Below are 15,349 nucleotides of genomic sequence, written 5' to 3'. Positions count from 1 at the left end.
GCAGACCATGTGTAACCACCCCAGCCCAGGACCTCCACTTCCGGCTTCTTCACCTGCGGATTCATCTGAGACTAGCCACCAACACAGCTGATGAAACTGAGGAGTATATCTGTCTGTGATGAAGCCCTTTTGTGGGGAAAAACTCATTCTGATTGGCTGGGCCTGCTCAGTCATGTGAAATCCATAGATTATGGTCAAATTAATTTATTTAAATTGACTGATTTCCTTAAATGAACTGTAACTCAGTAAAATCATTGAAATTGTTGCATGTTGCATTTTATATTTGTGTTCAGTATACATTAACTAACATATTCCTCTGAACTGTACATTTTTTGCATAATTTGTTTTTAAGTTAGAATTACTTACATGTGTTTCCATCCTAGTATTTTTGTCTGCCATCTTCTTGAAGCAACTTTAGACCCTTGGGTTGCAGTTTTGGGAGTTTTGATAACCACTCGAAAGGAAGTCTGCATGTCGATGTGGCTCACGGGATAGTGCAAAACAGAGAGGCAGGGCTAAGGGGGGGGTATTAGGGTTGAGCCTAACAATGCTTTAGCACTGCTTTATCTCCCAATCTCGGTCATTACTGCTTATATGAAAAACTGTTATACTGTGGTCTGAATAATAATGTTGGAAACCATAGACTACTATACCTATAGTATCAAGCCCTTTAGTTCAGCTGGCATGCTGGAGAGGAGAAGAAAAGTCATTACAAAGTATTGAGTCATTCTCTCAGCCAGAGACAGAGAAAGACAGAGTGTGTGTGTGTGTGTGTGTGTGTGTGTGTGTGTGTGTGTGTGTGTGTGTGAGAGAGAGTGAGCTGGGGTTTATAATGTCCGTAGTTCCTGTCTTGTCTGAATCAGGCAAATTGGGTTTGAATTATTAAAGATGGCCATGGTTCAAGGTCGACACAGCAAAGCAGAGGGCAGAGCAGGACGGTATGGGCTGGGGAGTCGGGGTTAGTGGACAGAAAAGCTTTAGACATTAATAATGTTATGGGGAAATGTTTACTAAGCTGATACTCATCTTGAGCTAGAACCATGATGTGAGTCTGGCTGAGACATTATTGCAGGGTGATTTGATTGTGGACATCTGTTTGTTAAGCTAAGGCCTCTGTTCTCTGTTCTCTGTCTTGCCCTCTAGGCGGGCTTTCCAGGAGTATTACCAGGAGCACCTGGAGTACGCCTGCCCCACCGAAGACATCTACCTGGAGTAGAGCAGTCAGGAATTAGGAAGTGTTGCCATGACAACCATCTCTTCTTCCTGCTGCTGCTTGTGTAGGTTCATCAATCTCACCACCAGAGGGTACTGGTGGCTCTTCTTTCCATTGTAAAATACCCCATATATACAGTATCCCTCTAAAACTGGAATGTTAATTTCCATTCTACAGTATGCGACATGTTTTATTCATTTATTGACCTATTCATTGATTCATTTGTTTATACGTTTATTTTCCATCTTCTTGATGGATTGCCTGTTCCTTTTTCTATGATACAGTTCTAGGAATAAGTCTTGGCACCTTATTTTAGATATTATGTATCCTCCTCGGTTTAAAAAACAATAACAACAATGAAATTCCTACTACTGCTATTTGACATGTTCCAATGCATGGCTAGGAGGGTAATGTACACAAAATCACACACAGAAACACAGACCAATTAGGACACAAAAATAGCGCAACAATCAAGAGGACATGAAGCATATTATTTAGTCAGGTGAGGTTTGGTGTAAATATGTTTTTGTTCAATATCGACAAACTGCTATTCTACTGATAGTGACATTGGATCGAAGAAGAGAGAGAGTACAGTGATGTGATTGGTACGAGCTAACACCTGTATCGTGTACAAGAAATGGTGTGTTCTGTAAATATACACATTAGGAACACCTATGTATAGGCAGTAGAGAAATACAGATGACTCATACAAACTATGTAAGTAGCATCCACAACCAATAATCAAACAAGAGGAAGTGAAGAAAGGAAAAATAAAGAAATAGAAAGGAAGAGAGGGATGATGTTTTAGCCCAGTGTTTACCAAATGGTGGGTCAGGAACAGTTGGTGGGACTTGGACCTATTTCAGAGAGCTTATCCTTTCACTGGTTGTGTTATGTGGCTTATGCGTGGTTCCAGTTCTCTTCTCTAGTTCCTTCCCCAGCTTTGAAGTCCACCATTTTTTTATTCATAGTTTGAAAATGTACTGGCGTCAGATCTGAAAGGACCGAGCAGGTGTAAGCGATGTGGTGATGGCCAGTTAGCCCTTCAATTGAGCTAAATGGAGTTTCCATCATATTTCTTACACCTATCCAGATCCTTTCAGATCTGTGAGTGTGAACACTGAACAGGAGCTAGGGGAAACGACTAGGGGCCAAAATGGAATGAAGGCTCAGTTTTGCAATGGAGGCTCTTCATCATATTGGTCATTTTGACATTGAAAGGGTTCTGACTTATGTTGATGATGTTGATCTGATAGTAAGCCCTGCCCACCATGGTCCAGAACAGACTCAGTAGTCATCTGTCATTGGACAACAGCTCCTCTGATCAAAACTCCAAACACAGCAGAGTGGCAGGAAGAGGTTGCTATGGAAACAGGGAGCGATAACTCAGCGCTTTGGGAACAGAGAGAAACAGAAAACAAGGAGAGAATCATTCAGCTTCTGGACTTCTAATGGTGCAAATACAGTATTATAGAAACGTCCAATGTTATATTTCTTTCCATCTGGTCCAACGGTGAAGTGTCCTAATGTACATGTACAGAGAAAATCAGTCTGAATATCAGGTTGAGGACAGTTGAAGGTCCTCTTCAGGAGAAGCCATAATCCCACGATTCTGACTGTTCAACACTACTCCCTCACAGGAAGCACTGTTGTACAGGTGGGTGTCGGTCCCTGTTTGAGTTAAGTCCACTGAGAATAAGGCCAGACTGGCCTTGGTTGACTGTCTATAAGGCGACAAGGAAAGTAAAGTCATGACATAGATAATGCTGACTAAGAAAGTAGTGGTGCCCTCCTGTGTCCTTCTACCTTCTCTTTAAGGTGGATCAAGTCAACATGAGGATAGAGAGTTTAAAGATTTAAGTTTTCAAGATATTGGACTTTCAAGATGTCACCGGCCATATCATCATGATGATGCAAAATGCTAAACATTTATGGAAAAAAATACAAAAAGAGAGTTTTTGAAAGGAGTTCCCCTTTAAGTTAGAAAAGGGTTTGATATTGAAGTGCCACCATTGAAAGACCGGTAGTTTCTTTGATATAATAGGCTTGCTTTGGTCCGACCACAGTTTTAGAAGTTGACTTTACAATGTCTAATGGCTCATATTCTGCTGATAAATGTCCTGAGAAGTTGACCTTTCCACATGTACTCCTTGATTTCACTCTTATCATAGGTAATATACAGTACATCATTTGCGTACTTATAATAGGACATTTTACTTTCTACAGTTGTCTTTTCCAGTTCACATAGCATACTGTAGCCTACAGTATAACATCTAAACAGATGAGAGGTGTCCAACACAGAATGAATTGAAATAACAGGTGTCATACTGCAATCCCCAATATCAGGTTGAGTACAGAAGACGAGGGATGCTCGTCTACTTCTTCTACTGCTTTTATTCTTCAAGTATCAAACAGCAAAAAGAAGATATTGTAGAGGAGAGCTGGTGATGAGGAGTCATAGGACCTCCATGGTGACCAGTTTATTATTTGTGAAAGTGGTGTCAGTAGGAGGGGAGAGGGTATAATCTAAATGTGTATCGCTGTCGGTTAGATCCTGTAAATACTATAGAGAGTCAACAAGATAGTGCTGTGTCCTTTATGTTAAGTATGTTATTGAAATGAATATGTAAAATAAAAGGAGACAAATTCAAAAAAGAACCATGAAAACCACGATGGAAAAAGAAAACATTGTACATTTCCTTTTATTTGTTTTAATTTGAGCGTGTTGTGTTTCCATACATGTCGCTGTCTCTACATCAACCACAAAGTTTTGTGAACCACTAAGTTTATGCTAACTCAGACATTCACCTCACAGACAGGCTTCAGCAGCAGCGCTTTTAGGCAAATCTGTGACATTGCCATTAGGGGACACACGTAACGTGTCACCTTTGACCTTGCTAATATCCAATGCCACACCCACTCAAGTGCTGGCCAATCCGCTGATAGAGCAGAGTAGTAGATATTAACCAATTAAAATAGCTTTCAGAGTCTACTTTCACACGGGAACTAGAGGTGGGACCAAGTCACTATTATTCGTGTCACTGCAAATCTCAAGTCACAAGGTCAAGATCGAATCCCAAGTAGAACGGGTTGAGTCTTGAGTCAAGTCCTAGTCTTGCATTCTAAGAGCAAGTCGAGTCGAGTCACAAGTTTTTTTCGTCTCAAATCAAGTAAAAAAAACTACAAATCTTTGTTTATTTTTTTTTAGGCTACCAGACAGCCCTTTTCATTATTTTGTCAACAACACATTTTGATTATGTAATCATTTATTTTACCAAATTCCAAATGCAAGCCTTATAAGTAAATTATAAACTTATAGCAATTTTGACAAACCAAAACACCAGTAGGCCTATGCTAGAAATTGTTGCTTGATGCCCCATTGCTGGTGAGCTTGCAAAGTAAACAGTTCATATTCTTGATCATCAGCATTTTTTTTGGAGATGCATATTAATTTATGACAATCCTCTGTCCCTACAATTTGACGTTTGCACTCCACACGATCCTATAGCTGTTCAGTAAATCAGCAATCTGTTAGCCAGCTTAGCGGTTATCTAACTTTTTGACCCGCAACCCCCAAAAAAAGAGTCGTTCAAAGTTTGAGACCCCCACGCAAAGGTGCGCACAATCGCTGCTCAAATTTAGCCTCATTACAGTCAAAAAACGGTGATGCATTTTCATAACGAAAGATACACAAATAAACTGTTTTACATTTTAGTCATTTAGCAGTCCAGAGCAACTTACAGTAGTGAATGCATACATTTTATACATTTTTTTTCCCGTACTGGTCCCCCGTGGGAATCGAACCCACATCCCTGGCGTTGCAAACACCATGCTCTACCAACTGAGCCACACGGGACCTGCATTTTGAGCTGAAAGTCATTCATGTTAGCTGTTGATATCAACTAGGGATATCATGTCACAGTGACCACGTTTACATGCACACCAATATCCCGTTATTATTTGGGATACTCAAGTATTCTGTTTTTGAGATGGTGCATATCAACATCATATCCCAATTACAATAACCCAAAAATGCTTGTGTCCCGGTTATGAGAAACCCAGATAAAATGCCTGGGATATGCTGATCTTAGATGGGATGTAAACAACTTATACCCTTTACTGTTGTTTTTCACTGTCTGCGCAGGCTCAGTTGCACATATCATGGGTGTTGTGCAGTCTATGGTGTTCTGCGATGATGTTTTCATCTGATTGTCAAATCACTTCAAAAAGTGGGCTACCTGTGCAGTTCAATCCACTATAATTCCATAATAATTTATTTTGCCGCTACTCCATACTGGACCGTATAGACTACTAGCTACATTCACCACTAATTTAGACAACTTTCTGCTCATAATTTCTGACATTTGGTAGGCCTTATTATAATTTCCATTATTTGGTAGGCCATCTTATAATTTACTACATTTGGTAGGCCAATTGTTTGTCAACTATTGTTAGATAGGCCTACATGCAGCTTCTCTTCTGTCATAAATTGTTGCCCCAGAAGACTAAATAAAGTAGTGCTCACCAGAATAATGTCTTACATTGATAGAATGAATGCATTAGTAATCTAGTTAATACCGGTAAAGTTGTCTGTTTCGTTTAGGGACTTGGCAGAAAATGCAACAACTCCAAAACAGTTGAAAAATTGGTCCTGTGCAAAACGAAAAAATTTAATCAGTTTGACTGGTTTTAAGGAAAAGAAAAGCTGAGAAAGCAATGAAACGCATTTCTGATAAGACTTCAGTTTGGCTTGGGTGCATATGTCTGCTTGCATTACAGTGTCAAAGATAACACATTACACTGGCATTTTGTAATTTCTCGAGATGCTGAAAGAAAGAAATTATATTTCTCCACTCCTGTTCCCATGACGAAATTAACATTTGTTGTATAATTTTACTGCAATAAATGCATAATTCTGCAGGAGTTAATATTATATTACGCTATATGTTGTGGGTATAATTTGTGGAACGTTCCAACATGAATCTGTTCCAAAAACCTCGTAAAGTACAAGGATGCCAACAAACAACGCATACAAAGTAGCATGATCAATTCACCTAGCTAACTAGCTGCCAAATAGGCATCAACTCACCACGTAGCTTGTTCATGATGTTTGTCCATAGGCTACCAGATCGAGGATAGACATTTTTCTGAATAAACGTGGTGAGTGAAAAACTTAAAATAGAACTTTGAATGCGTTGTTTGTTGGCAACCTTGTTATTTACAAAGTTGTTGGAACGTTCCACAAATTATACTCACCCCGCTACATGTGAGGTTATAGGCCTACAGTCAGTGTCCATAGTTCAGTTACTATCCCATTTAGCCCATATGAATTTAAATGAGGAATATTCTGGTTACTCATGGTTACTCATGAGCGGGATTTCAAAGGTGCATGTAAACAACTTATCCGAATAAGACTTTAAACGGGATATGAGCTACTATCCGGACTATTGTGCGCATGTAAACGTGGTCATTGTCACTTCGCTGTAGTCCAGAGCTAGCAGGATCATATGGCCTACCTGTATGCAGCAGAGGTTGCGGGATCGGATGGAAAGCATGATCTGTCTGTAGCCTTTTTCTTCCTCACAAATAAGTAATTAATTTGTCAGAATATGTTACATCTTTATCCCATAAATATTGAAGGTAGTGTGATGTTACCACTGAGCTATATAATTATAACCCACCCAAACTAAGCCATATTTGAAAATTATAAATGAAATCACCAGGTAGCCTATAGTTGTGGCAAAGATGCGTCCGTAGCAGATTGCTAAATGGTACTCTATATGGATCATATTAATGTAGGCAGGCTACTCTGTTTTTGCCAGGCAAAACCGGAGAAAATTAAACAAGCGCTTTCTGGTCACTATTTGGATGTGTGCGACCGCCTTTGCGCACCAATGCTGATGACTGGACATTGGTCAACAGTCAAGACCCGCAGCTTTTTGGTTCTGAAGCACAGATGAGATGTTTTTAAAATAATTGTTCAATGCCGTAGGCCTATGTTAATGACCACATCGAATAAGCAATTGTATAAATATACAATACAAATGGTAGGGCTATATGTAGCCTATCACAAATATGTATGAAAAAAAATATATATATATATATTGCCCTTTCAGTTTCAACTCACTAAAACCTCTCTACGCTAGCTCACCCGACCTGTGTTGATTGACTTTGCTGGTCCAATCAGAGGGCCATGTGTGCGTTTCACTAGCCAATATGCTTTTGTTTTTTTGCAAGTGCGATACTGTCCCTGGCTCTCCACGGAGACAAAACGTTACAAAACCTGGCCAGATAACTTGATAATTTTATTTTCTATCAGGCTGAGTCTCAAGTCATCAAATTTGTGAATTGAGTCAAAGTCATGTGACTCGAGTCCACACCTCTGATGGGAACCTATCGCATCTTGACAATGTAGCCCATGGCTTTGAGCTCCAGATGTGTGCCATCTCTTAACTGTACCAGTTTGTTTTGTGTCTTTTTTTGTGTCTCTGAGCTTCCCTGATAGCTAAAGTACACCAACCAACCACCAAGAATCCTCTAGTCATGTATAGCAGCTCAGACATCCAGTTAACAGTTCATCGACTTTTTTTAAAATCCATAAACAAACAATATTATTTACTGTATAACTAGAGCATCAGTATGTGACAAAAACACATTCATCTATCTTGTATCTTTAGGGGGACTTGTCAAAATTTAAAATAAAAACAAAGAAAAACACTGCCTTGTCATGGGTTTGATCTTATGAATAAACTATATGCTTGATGTCGGAATGCGTCTGACTGTCTCTTTCTTGTGGTTGTGTGACTGTGCTGCTGGATCACAATTTCTATGAATCATCTGTCTAAAGTGCATTTATAGAGTCAAATCCCAACCCCAGTAATAAACTGGTTGGTTCGAGCTCTGAATGCTGATTGGCTTACAGCCGTGGTATATCAGACCATATACCACAGGTATGACAAAACATGTATTTTTACTGCTCTAATTACATTGGTAACCAGTTTATAATAGCAATAAGGCACCTCTGGGTTTTGTGGTGGCCAAAATACAACGGCTAAGGGCTGTATCCAGGCACTAAGAACAGCCCTTAGCTGTGGTATATTGGCCATACTATATACCACACACCCTTGCGTCTTATTGCTTAAATATGCCATTGTAATTCAAATGTCAACATCAATGCATGATTTAGGTCCAAGTTACAATCTTTTTTCTGTTTGTGTGTGCATTCGTGCAAGTAGAAACATGACCTGACAAGGAAACCCCATCATACAGCACACGTGACTGCTTTCCTGAAAAACGTCACACATCCGCGTTGTCGTTCTGCTGTGCTGTTTGTCATTTTTGTACTTTTAATAACAGTTTAATCAAAACTCTGCATTTAACACAATTACCAACTTCTTCATTTTTTCCTCGCTCAACTTTTTTCATTCAACTTTTTCCCCCCCGGAAACTTTAGTACCTGGGCACCGGCAAATGTTTGTTCCCTTGGACTGTCGACGTTCAGCAGTGAAAACTCCTTTGAATTTGCTGGGGACTGCCATGCTAGTAAGTGTTTGATCTACGAGATGTTCGTAGTTGTCACGGGGAAAGATCCGATGGATACCTTCATTTGTGAAAAATGTATTGAACTTGATGCAGCTAAAGAAAGGATTATTACTCTTCATGAAGAAATTACAAGTTTGACCAATGGAATTTGACCAAGCACCTTGAACTGAATAAGGATTCCATGAGCCTATCAAATGCTTCCTATCAAAACATTCAAGAGGATCATAATGGGACCTTCCTGGACTATGATCAATTTCTGCCACTGCACCCCTCTACTAGCTTGAACCAGAAAATGGTTGCTCATTGTTCAGCTCCAGGTGAGCATAAATGGATGCGTGTTGGAACCAGAAAGAAGGAGAAGATTCGTTCTTGGCACACCTGCCTTCTTCCCGCGTCTGGACTTAAGACTTTCAAATCGCTTTGAGCCCCTGTACCAGCTGTTTTCTGCCGGGGACTTTGGTGTTCCCTCCATGGCTGTGGATGTCCCTCCAGCTACCTCTCCCTGTCCTGGTCAATCAACTGCCTGGGCACAGCCTGGACCACCACGGCCCCCCTCCGTTGGGCTGTGCTCTCTGGATCAGAGCTCTGTCCGTTTGGCTGTTGTGGCCTACAGGCAGCCGGCGTCTCAGGAGTCCTCTTCTCATGTGAGTTCTGTGGCTCTGGCCTCGCAATCAGCTTCGAGACACGACAGAGTCTGGATCATTCTGGCTATTGTGATAGGGAGTTCGAAGGCGAGGCATATATCTGTACCAGGGGCAAAGACTGTTTTCCTGGGGCAAAAAGTTCAGGAGATCACCAGGTTGCTTCCTGAGGCTTTGCATCAGTCACCGGGGGCTGATACTGTCATGGGTATCATGTAGGGTCGAATGACATTATGAAGGGCAACTCAGAACAGCTGAAGATTGATTTTAAAGAACTGATTGGGTCACTACTTGACACCAACAAGCACCCCATAATATCTGGCCCTCTGCCCTCCATATATCGTGGCATTGAACGGTTCAGCACACTTTTAGCCCTCCATAACTGTCTATGAGACTATTGCAGCTCTGTGGGTGTAACATTTATTGGCAAAGTTATTTGGATTCCTGGATCCTTTCACAGCATTATAAGGCTGTGTTGAGACAATGACTTATCAATGACCCAATCCCAGCTCATTTAATCCCTACCATTGTGTCGCTGAGTTGTCATAATGCTTCAGCAGATGTACATTCCCAGGGGCGTTGGAAGACAGTGTAAGTAACCTAATTTATGCCCTGAATGACTCTGCTGATCCTACAGCTATTGTGTGCAGTAATCATATGACTATGAACCAGAGTTATATTGTTAGCACTGAGGTGGTGTGCCCAAGAAAGAAGTCAACTGTGTGCAGCTCATCCTGCACGAACATAAATAACCTGAGCATGTCTACCTCTGCTAAGCTTCCCAGTAAAGCAATAAAAACATTCAACCATCCCAGAAAAGTTTTAAAAATAGCCCACATTAACATATGTAGCTTAAGAAACAAGGTTAACCTCTCTAGGATAGGTCGCACCAAATCGTCCCACCTACGTAACAGCCAGTGTAATCCCGTGGCGCGTTATTCAAAAACCTCAAAAATGCAAAAACTTCAATTTTTCAAACATATGACTATTTTACACCATTTTAAAGACAAGACTCTCGTTAATCTAACCACACTGTCCGATTTCAAAAAGGCTTTACAACGAAAGCAAAACATTAGATTATGTCAGCAGAGTACCCAGCCAGAAATAATCAGACACCCATTTTTCAAGCTAGCATATAATGTCACATAAACCCAAACCACAGCTAAATGCAGCACTAACCTTTGATGATCTTCATCAGATGACAACCCTAGGACATTACGTTATACAATACATGCATGTTTTGTTCAATCAAGTTCATATTTATATCAAAAACCAGCTTTTTACATTAGCATGTGACTAGCATGTGACTAACATTCCCACCGAACACTGCCGGTGAATTTATTAAATTACTCACGATAAATGTTCACAAAAAGCATAACAATTATTTAAAGAATTATAGATACAGAACTCCTCTATGCACTCGATATGTCCGATTTTAAAATAGCTTTTCGGTGAAAGCACATTTTGCAATATTCTCAGTAGATAGCCCGGCATCACAGGGCTAGCTATTTAGACACCCAGCAAGTTTAGCACTCAGAAAAGTGACATTTACTATAAGAAAAATGTTATTACCTTTGCTGTCTTCGTCAGAATGCACTCCCAGGACTTCTACTTCAATAACAAATGTTGGTTTGGTTCAAAATAATCCATAGTTATATTCAAACAGCGGCGTTTTGTTCGTGCGTTCAAGACACTATCCGAAAGGGTAAATAAGGGTGACGAGCATGGTGCAATTCGTGACAAAAAAATCTAAATATTCCATTACCGTACTTCGAAGCATGTCAACCGCTGTTTAAAATCAATTTTTATGCCATTTTTCTCATAAAAAAGCGATAATATTCCGACCGGGAATCTGCGTTTAGGTAAACAGACAAAAGAAAATAAAGCATTCGGTCGACTCGGGCACGCGCCTAAGCCCATAGTACTCTGTTTGGCCACTTGCCAAAAGCGATAATGTGTTTCAGCCAGAGCCTGCCTCGATATCGTTCAGCTTTTTCCCGGGCTCTGAGAGCCTACGGGAGCCGTAGGAAGTGTCACGTTAGAGCAAAGATCCTCAGTCTTGTCAGACAGGCCACTTCCTGCATGAAATCTTCTCAGGTTTTGGCCTGCCATATGAGTTCTGTTATACTCAGACACCATTCAAACAGTTTTAGAAACTTTAGGGTGTTTTCTATCCAAAGCCAATAATTATATGCATATTGTAGTTACTGGGCAGGAGTAGTAACCAGATTAAATCGGGTACGTTTTTTATCCGGCCGTGTCAATACTGCCCCCTAGCCCTAACAGGTTAATGAAATCAATAATTTGCTAGTAACAGATGACATTCATATCCTGACAATCTCTGAAACTCACTTACCTTTGATGATACAGTGGTAGCAATACATGTTTATAATATCTACAGAAAAGACAGGAATGCCAAAAGTGGAGGTGTGGCCAGAACCTAGGAAGAAACCTAGAGGGGATGCAGTCTATGAGGGGTGGCCAGCCCTCTACTGGCTGTGCCGGGTGGAGATTATAACAGATCATGGCCAAGATGTTCAAATGTTCATAGATGACCAGCAGGGTCAAATAATAATAATCACAGTGGTTGTAGAGGGTGCAACAGGTCAGCACCTCAGGAGTAAATGTCAGTTGGCTTTTCATAGCCGATCATTCAGAGTATCTCTACCGCTCTTGCTGTCTCTGGAGAGTTGAAAACAGCAGGTCTGGGACAAGGTAGCACTTCCAGTGAACGGGTCAGGGTTCCATAGCTGCAGGCAGAAAAGTTGAAACAGGAGCACGACCAGATGGACTGGGGACAGCAAGGAGTCATCAGGCCAGGTAGTCCTGAGGCATGGTCCTAGGGCTCAGGTCCTCCGAGAAAAGAAGAAAGAAAGAAAGAAAGAAAGAGAGAAAGAAAGAAGAAAGAGAGAAAAAGAGAGAGAGAGAATCAGAGAGAGCATACTTAAATTCACATCAGGACACCGGATAAGACAGGAGAAATACACCAGATATAACAGACTGACCCTAGCCCCCCGACACACAAACTATTGCAGCATAAATACATGTTGAATGCACCGAGCTGTCTGTTTGAACTACTGGCACACAGCTCGGACACCCATGCATACCCCACAAGACATGCCCCAGAGGTCTCTTCACCCTCCTCAAGTCCAGAACAGACTAAGGGAGGCGCACAGTACTACATAGAGCAATGACTACATGGAACTCTATTCCACATCAAGTAACTCATGCAAGCAGTAAAATTTGATAAAAAAAAAAACAGATAAAAATACACCTTATGGAACAGTGGGGACTGTGAAGCAACACAAACATAGTCACAGACACATGCATACAAACACAATAACATACAGTGGTTCTTCCTTCCTGAAGTTGCTTCATACTGCGCACACCTTACGAGCTGCCGCGGAATTCTGTAAAATCCATTTCCTTAGATTTTCCATTCACTTTCTGACTTTGTACAATTTGTTTACATGAATTTATCCCTCATGAAAACGTATTATAGTATACTTAAATAGCATTAATACTAGTATTCACTGTAGTGTTTTCGCAGACTTTACTGTAGTATTCACTGCAGTGTTTTGTTGACTTTAGTGAATACTGTAGTATTTCCTTTAGTATACTGTAGTATTGACAGTTAACTTTAGTAATAAATACTGTAGTAAAAGAAAACTGTAGTATATACTGTAGTGATTAATGTAGTGTTTTTGCGGACTGCACTTTACTGTGTTATTTACTGTACTGTTTTTGCAGACTGTACTATACTGTAGTGTTTACTGTAGTGTTTTTGTGAACTGTACTATACTGTAGTATTTACTGTAGTGTTTCTGCAGACATTAGTGTAGTACTTATAATAGTGTTTTTGTTTTATCATCTTTGAGACATCATTGGAGGTTGTGCTCTCTTATATAACCTGAAGGGAACACAATATATGGTCTTTACTTGGCATGTAGGTTTCAAACTTATGGGAGGAGGGGAATGTAAATACTTCAGTATTTACTATAGTATTCTACAACATTCTATAGTAAGTACTACACATGATTGAGAGATACTATAGTGTGTAGTATAGTATCCTACAGTATACTACGGTTTACTATAGAATAATATAGTAAGTACTGCAGTATTCTATAGTAAACTGTAGTATTTTTCATGTGGGTCTAGTTAGTAGAGAGAGGTTTAAATTTGGCTACCACTTCTCTGGGTGTAAGATGTTACATTCGCTCTCACTATAAAAGTGTATTAATACAATCCTGTATTTAAAAAGAATACACACAATGTATTTTTGGTCTGTATTTCCTGAAACTAGCCAATACAGTAGTCTTTAGGTGTTGTTGTCACTGGAATGCAGGGTTTGTCCACATGATGGTGCCATCATCCATAGAATTAGAACGTGTAGATAAGACACTCGTTGAACTGGATGTACCATTTCCAAGTGCTGCTTCCCACATACAGTAGTCTCTCATATGGCTTAAAGAACAGTCTGTCCACACTTTCAGATATTAATTTTGGGGCTACCTCATCCACAGAACTAGAACTAGTCTTACAAAAGGTATAGTACAAGTAGCACTGTACATTTGAGGGTGCATCAGCCACACTGGCAGCAGAAAGTTTTAGGGGTGCAGTGCAGGGAGTGGCAGGGCTCTAGATTTTCCCGATCTGTCTCTCCCCAAGCTCTATGGAGACTTCGAACCATCCCTGTCCTCTGCAGCAGGGCCTGCAAGTCAGGGCGTCCCAGGAGGGACAGGGAGTAGTTCTCACTGGGGTCAGACCAGGTCAAACAGCAAGGGAGGATCATGGGGCTTCAGGAAGGAGATGTGACAGTCCTGGTCTGGGGTGGTCTCACTGTGGCCTGCACATGGGGGACAGATAACCAGGAAAGGCGGGTCAGAAACAGAGATTTTAGATTTAGGCCAGGTACCATTTCAGCCTCTAGCTGGACCCTTTGCCATACTGTTTAGACATTTCTTGTTTTTAAAAGGCTAATTACAAAAGAGCACAGGAATCACAACAGGAACGCAAACAAGAACTTTGGAGTACCCTATTCTGCAGTAATGACAGTCTGTGTGTGACTCTCTCACACACAGACGTGCATGCACAAACACATACACACACTTACCACGTGTGTAGAAGTGGGCCTTGTATTTGCCCAGCCTGAAAGCGAACAGGCTGTACTTCTCACTGGGTTCTGTAGGGTAGAACATCATGGCCTCTCTCAGGAAGGTATTGGAAAGTTCAGGAAAACATCAGAGATGATCATCAAACAATCTTGTAAGTATGATCGTTTGTAGTTATTCTGTCGCAGATTCATCACTCTCTCCCTTCTAATGAGTCCTACACAGCTTGTGTCGTAGGTGGAAACAGGTAATAGCTCCAACCATTCAAAATCTATAACCAAATTTGTAGGAAGAAAACTATTTCAAGAAGCGCTAGAAACTGCTTTTACCGCTCTGTTTGTCCACGCCGCTAATAAGGTTACTCACGTAACCACGGTTCTATAAACTAAGCGGCGCATTCAGCTGATTGAGGAAAACAACACATTCTTTCAAATTATTGCCACGAGCCACCAATTAAGTCGAACAGAGACACACAATGACTATGCCTGGTTTAAGAACACATTATACAATGTACTCATCTTCTCTTCTTCAGCCCAAATGGTATTGAACTAAACTTCTGAGTGTTAATAATGTCTCATAGGTAACTCCTGGAAAAGCTAGTTAAAGTGAAATGAAGTTCCAAATCTAGTTCAAATGTGAGTGGGGGGGGGGGGGGGCATTCACATCAACTCAGGCCTGGATGGGGAAAGAGAGGTTCACCAAAGGTAAAATGTGAAAGGCTCTTAGTCCTTTCAAATTTGTTTTAAAACCAGTAGTAAACACAGGAACACACATGGTATGCAACTAAACTATTACATAATATCCGTACACGTAGTAAACTACACTGACACACCATCTCACAC

General features: G+C 40.7%; 1 protein-coding gene and 1 non-coding gene across 2 annotated transcripts in view; one reads left to right on the top strand and one right to left on the bottom strand.

Moving 5' to 3' along the window:
- LOC106573413 (C-Jun-amino-terminal kinase-interacting protein 2) overlaps positions 1 to 7,983 on the top strand; it is a 39,506-nt gene extending 31,523 nt beyond the window's left edge. The window contains exon 13 of the mRNA XM_014148434.3: positions 1,144 to 7,983. Coding sequence (XP_014003909.3) covers positions 1,144 to 1,216 — 73 coding nt within the window. The 3' untranslated portion in view covers positions 1,217 to 7,983. The remainder of the gene's footprint in view (positions 1 to 1,143) is intronic.
- trnaa-ugc (transfer RNA alanine (anticodon UGC)) lies at positions 4,996 to 5,071 on the bottom strand. Its single transcript has one exon. It is a non-coding gene; the product is annotated as a tRNA-Ala (tRNA).
- Positions 7,984 to 15,349: the final 7,366 nt, after the last annotated feature.

Source organism: Salmo salar, chromosome 16 (assembly GCF_965601325.2).
Source record: "Salmo salar chromosome 16, fSalSal1, whole genome shotgun sequence".
In the NCBI taxonomy this organism is placed as follows: domain Eukaryota; kingdom Metazoa; phylum Chordata; class Actinopteri; order Salmoniformes; family Salmonidae; genus Salmo; species Salmo salar.
Note: the sequence above shows the minus strand (reverse complement) of the source record. Positions and strands in the feature narration are given on the sequence as shown.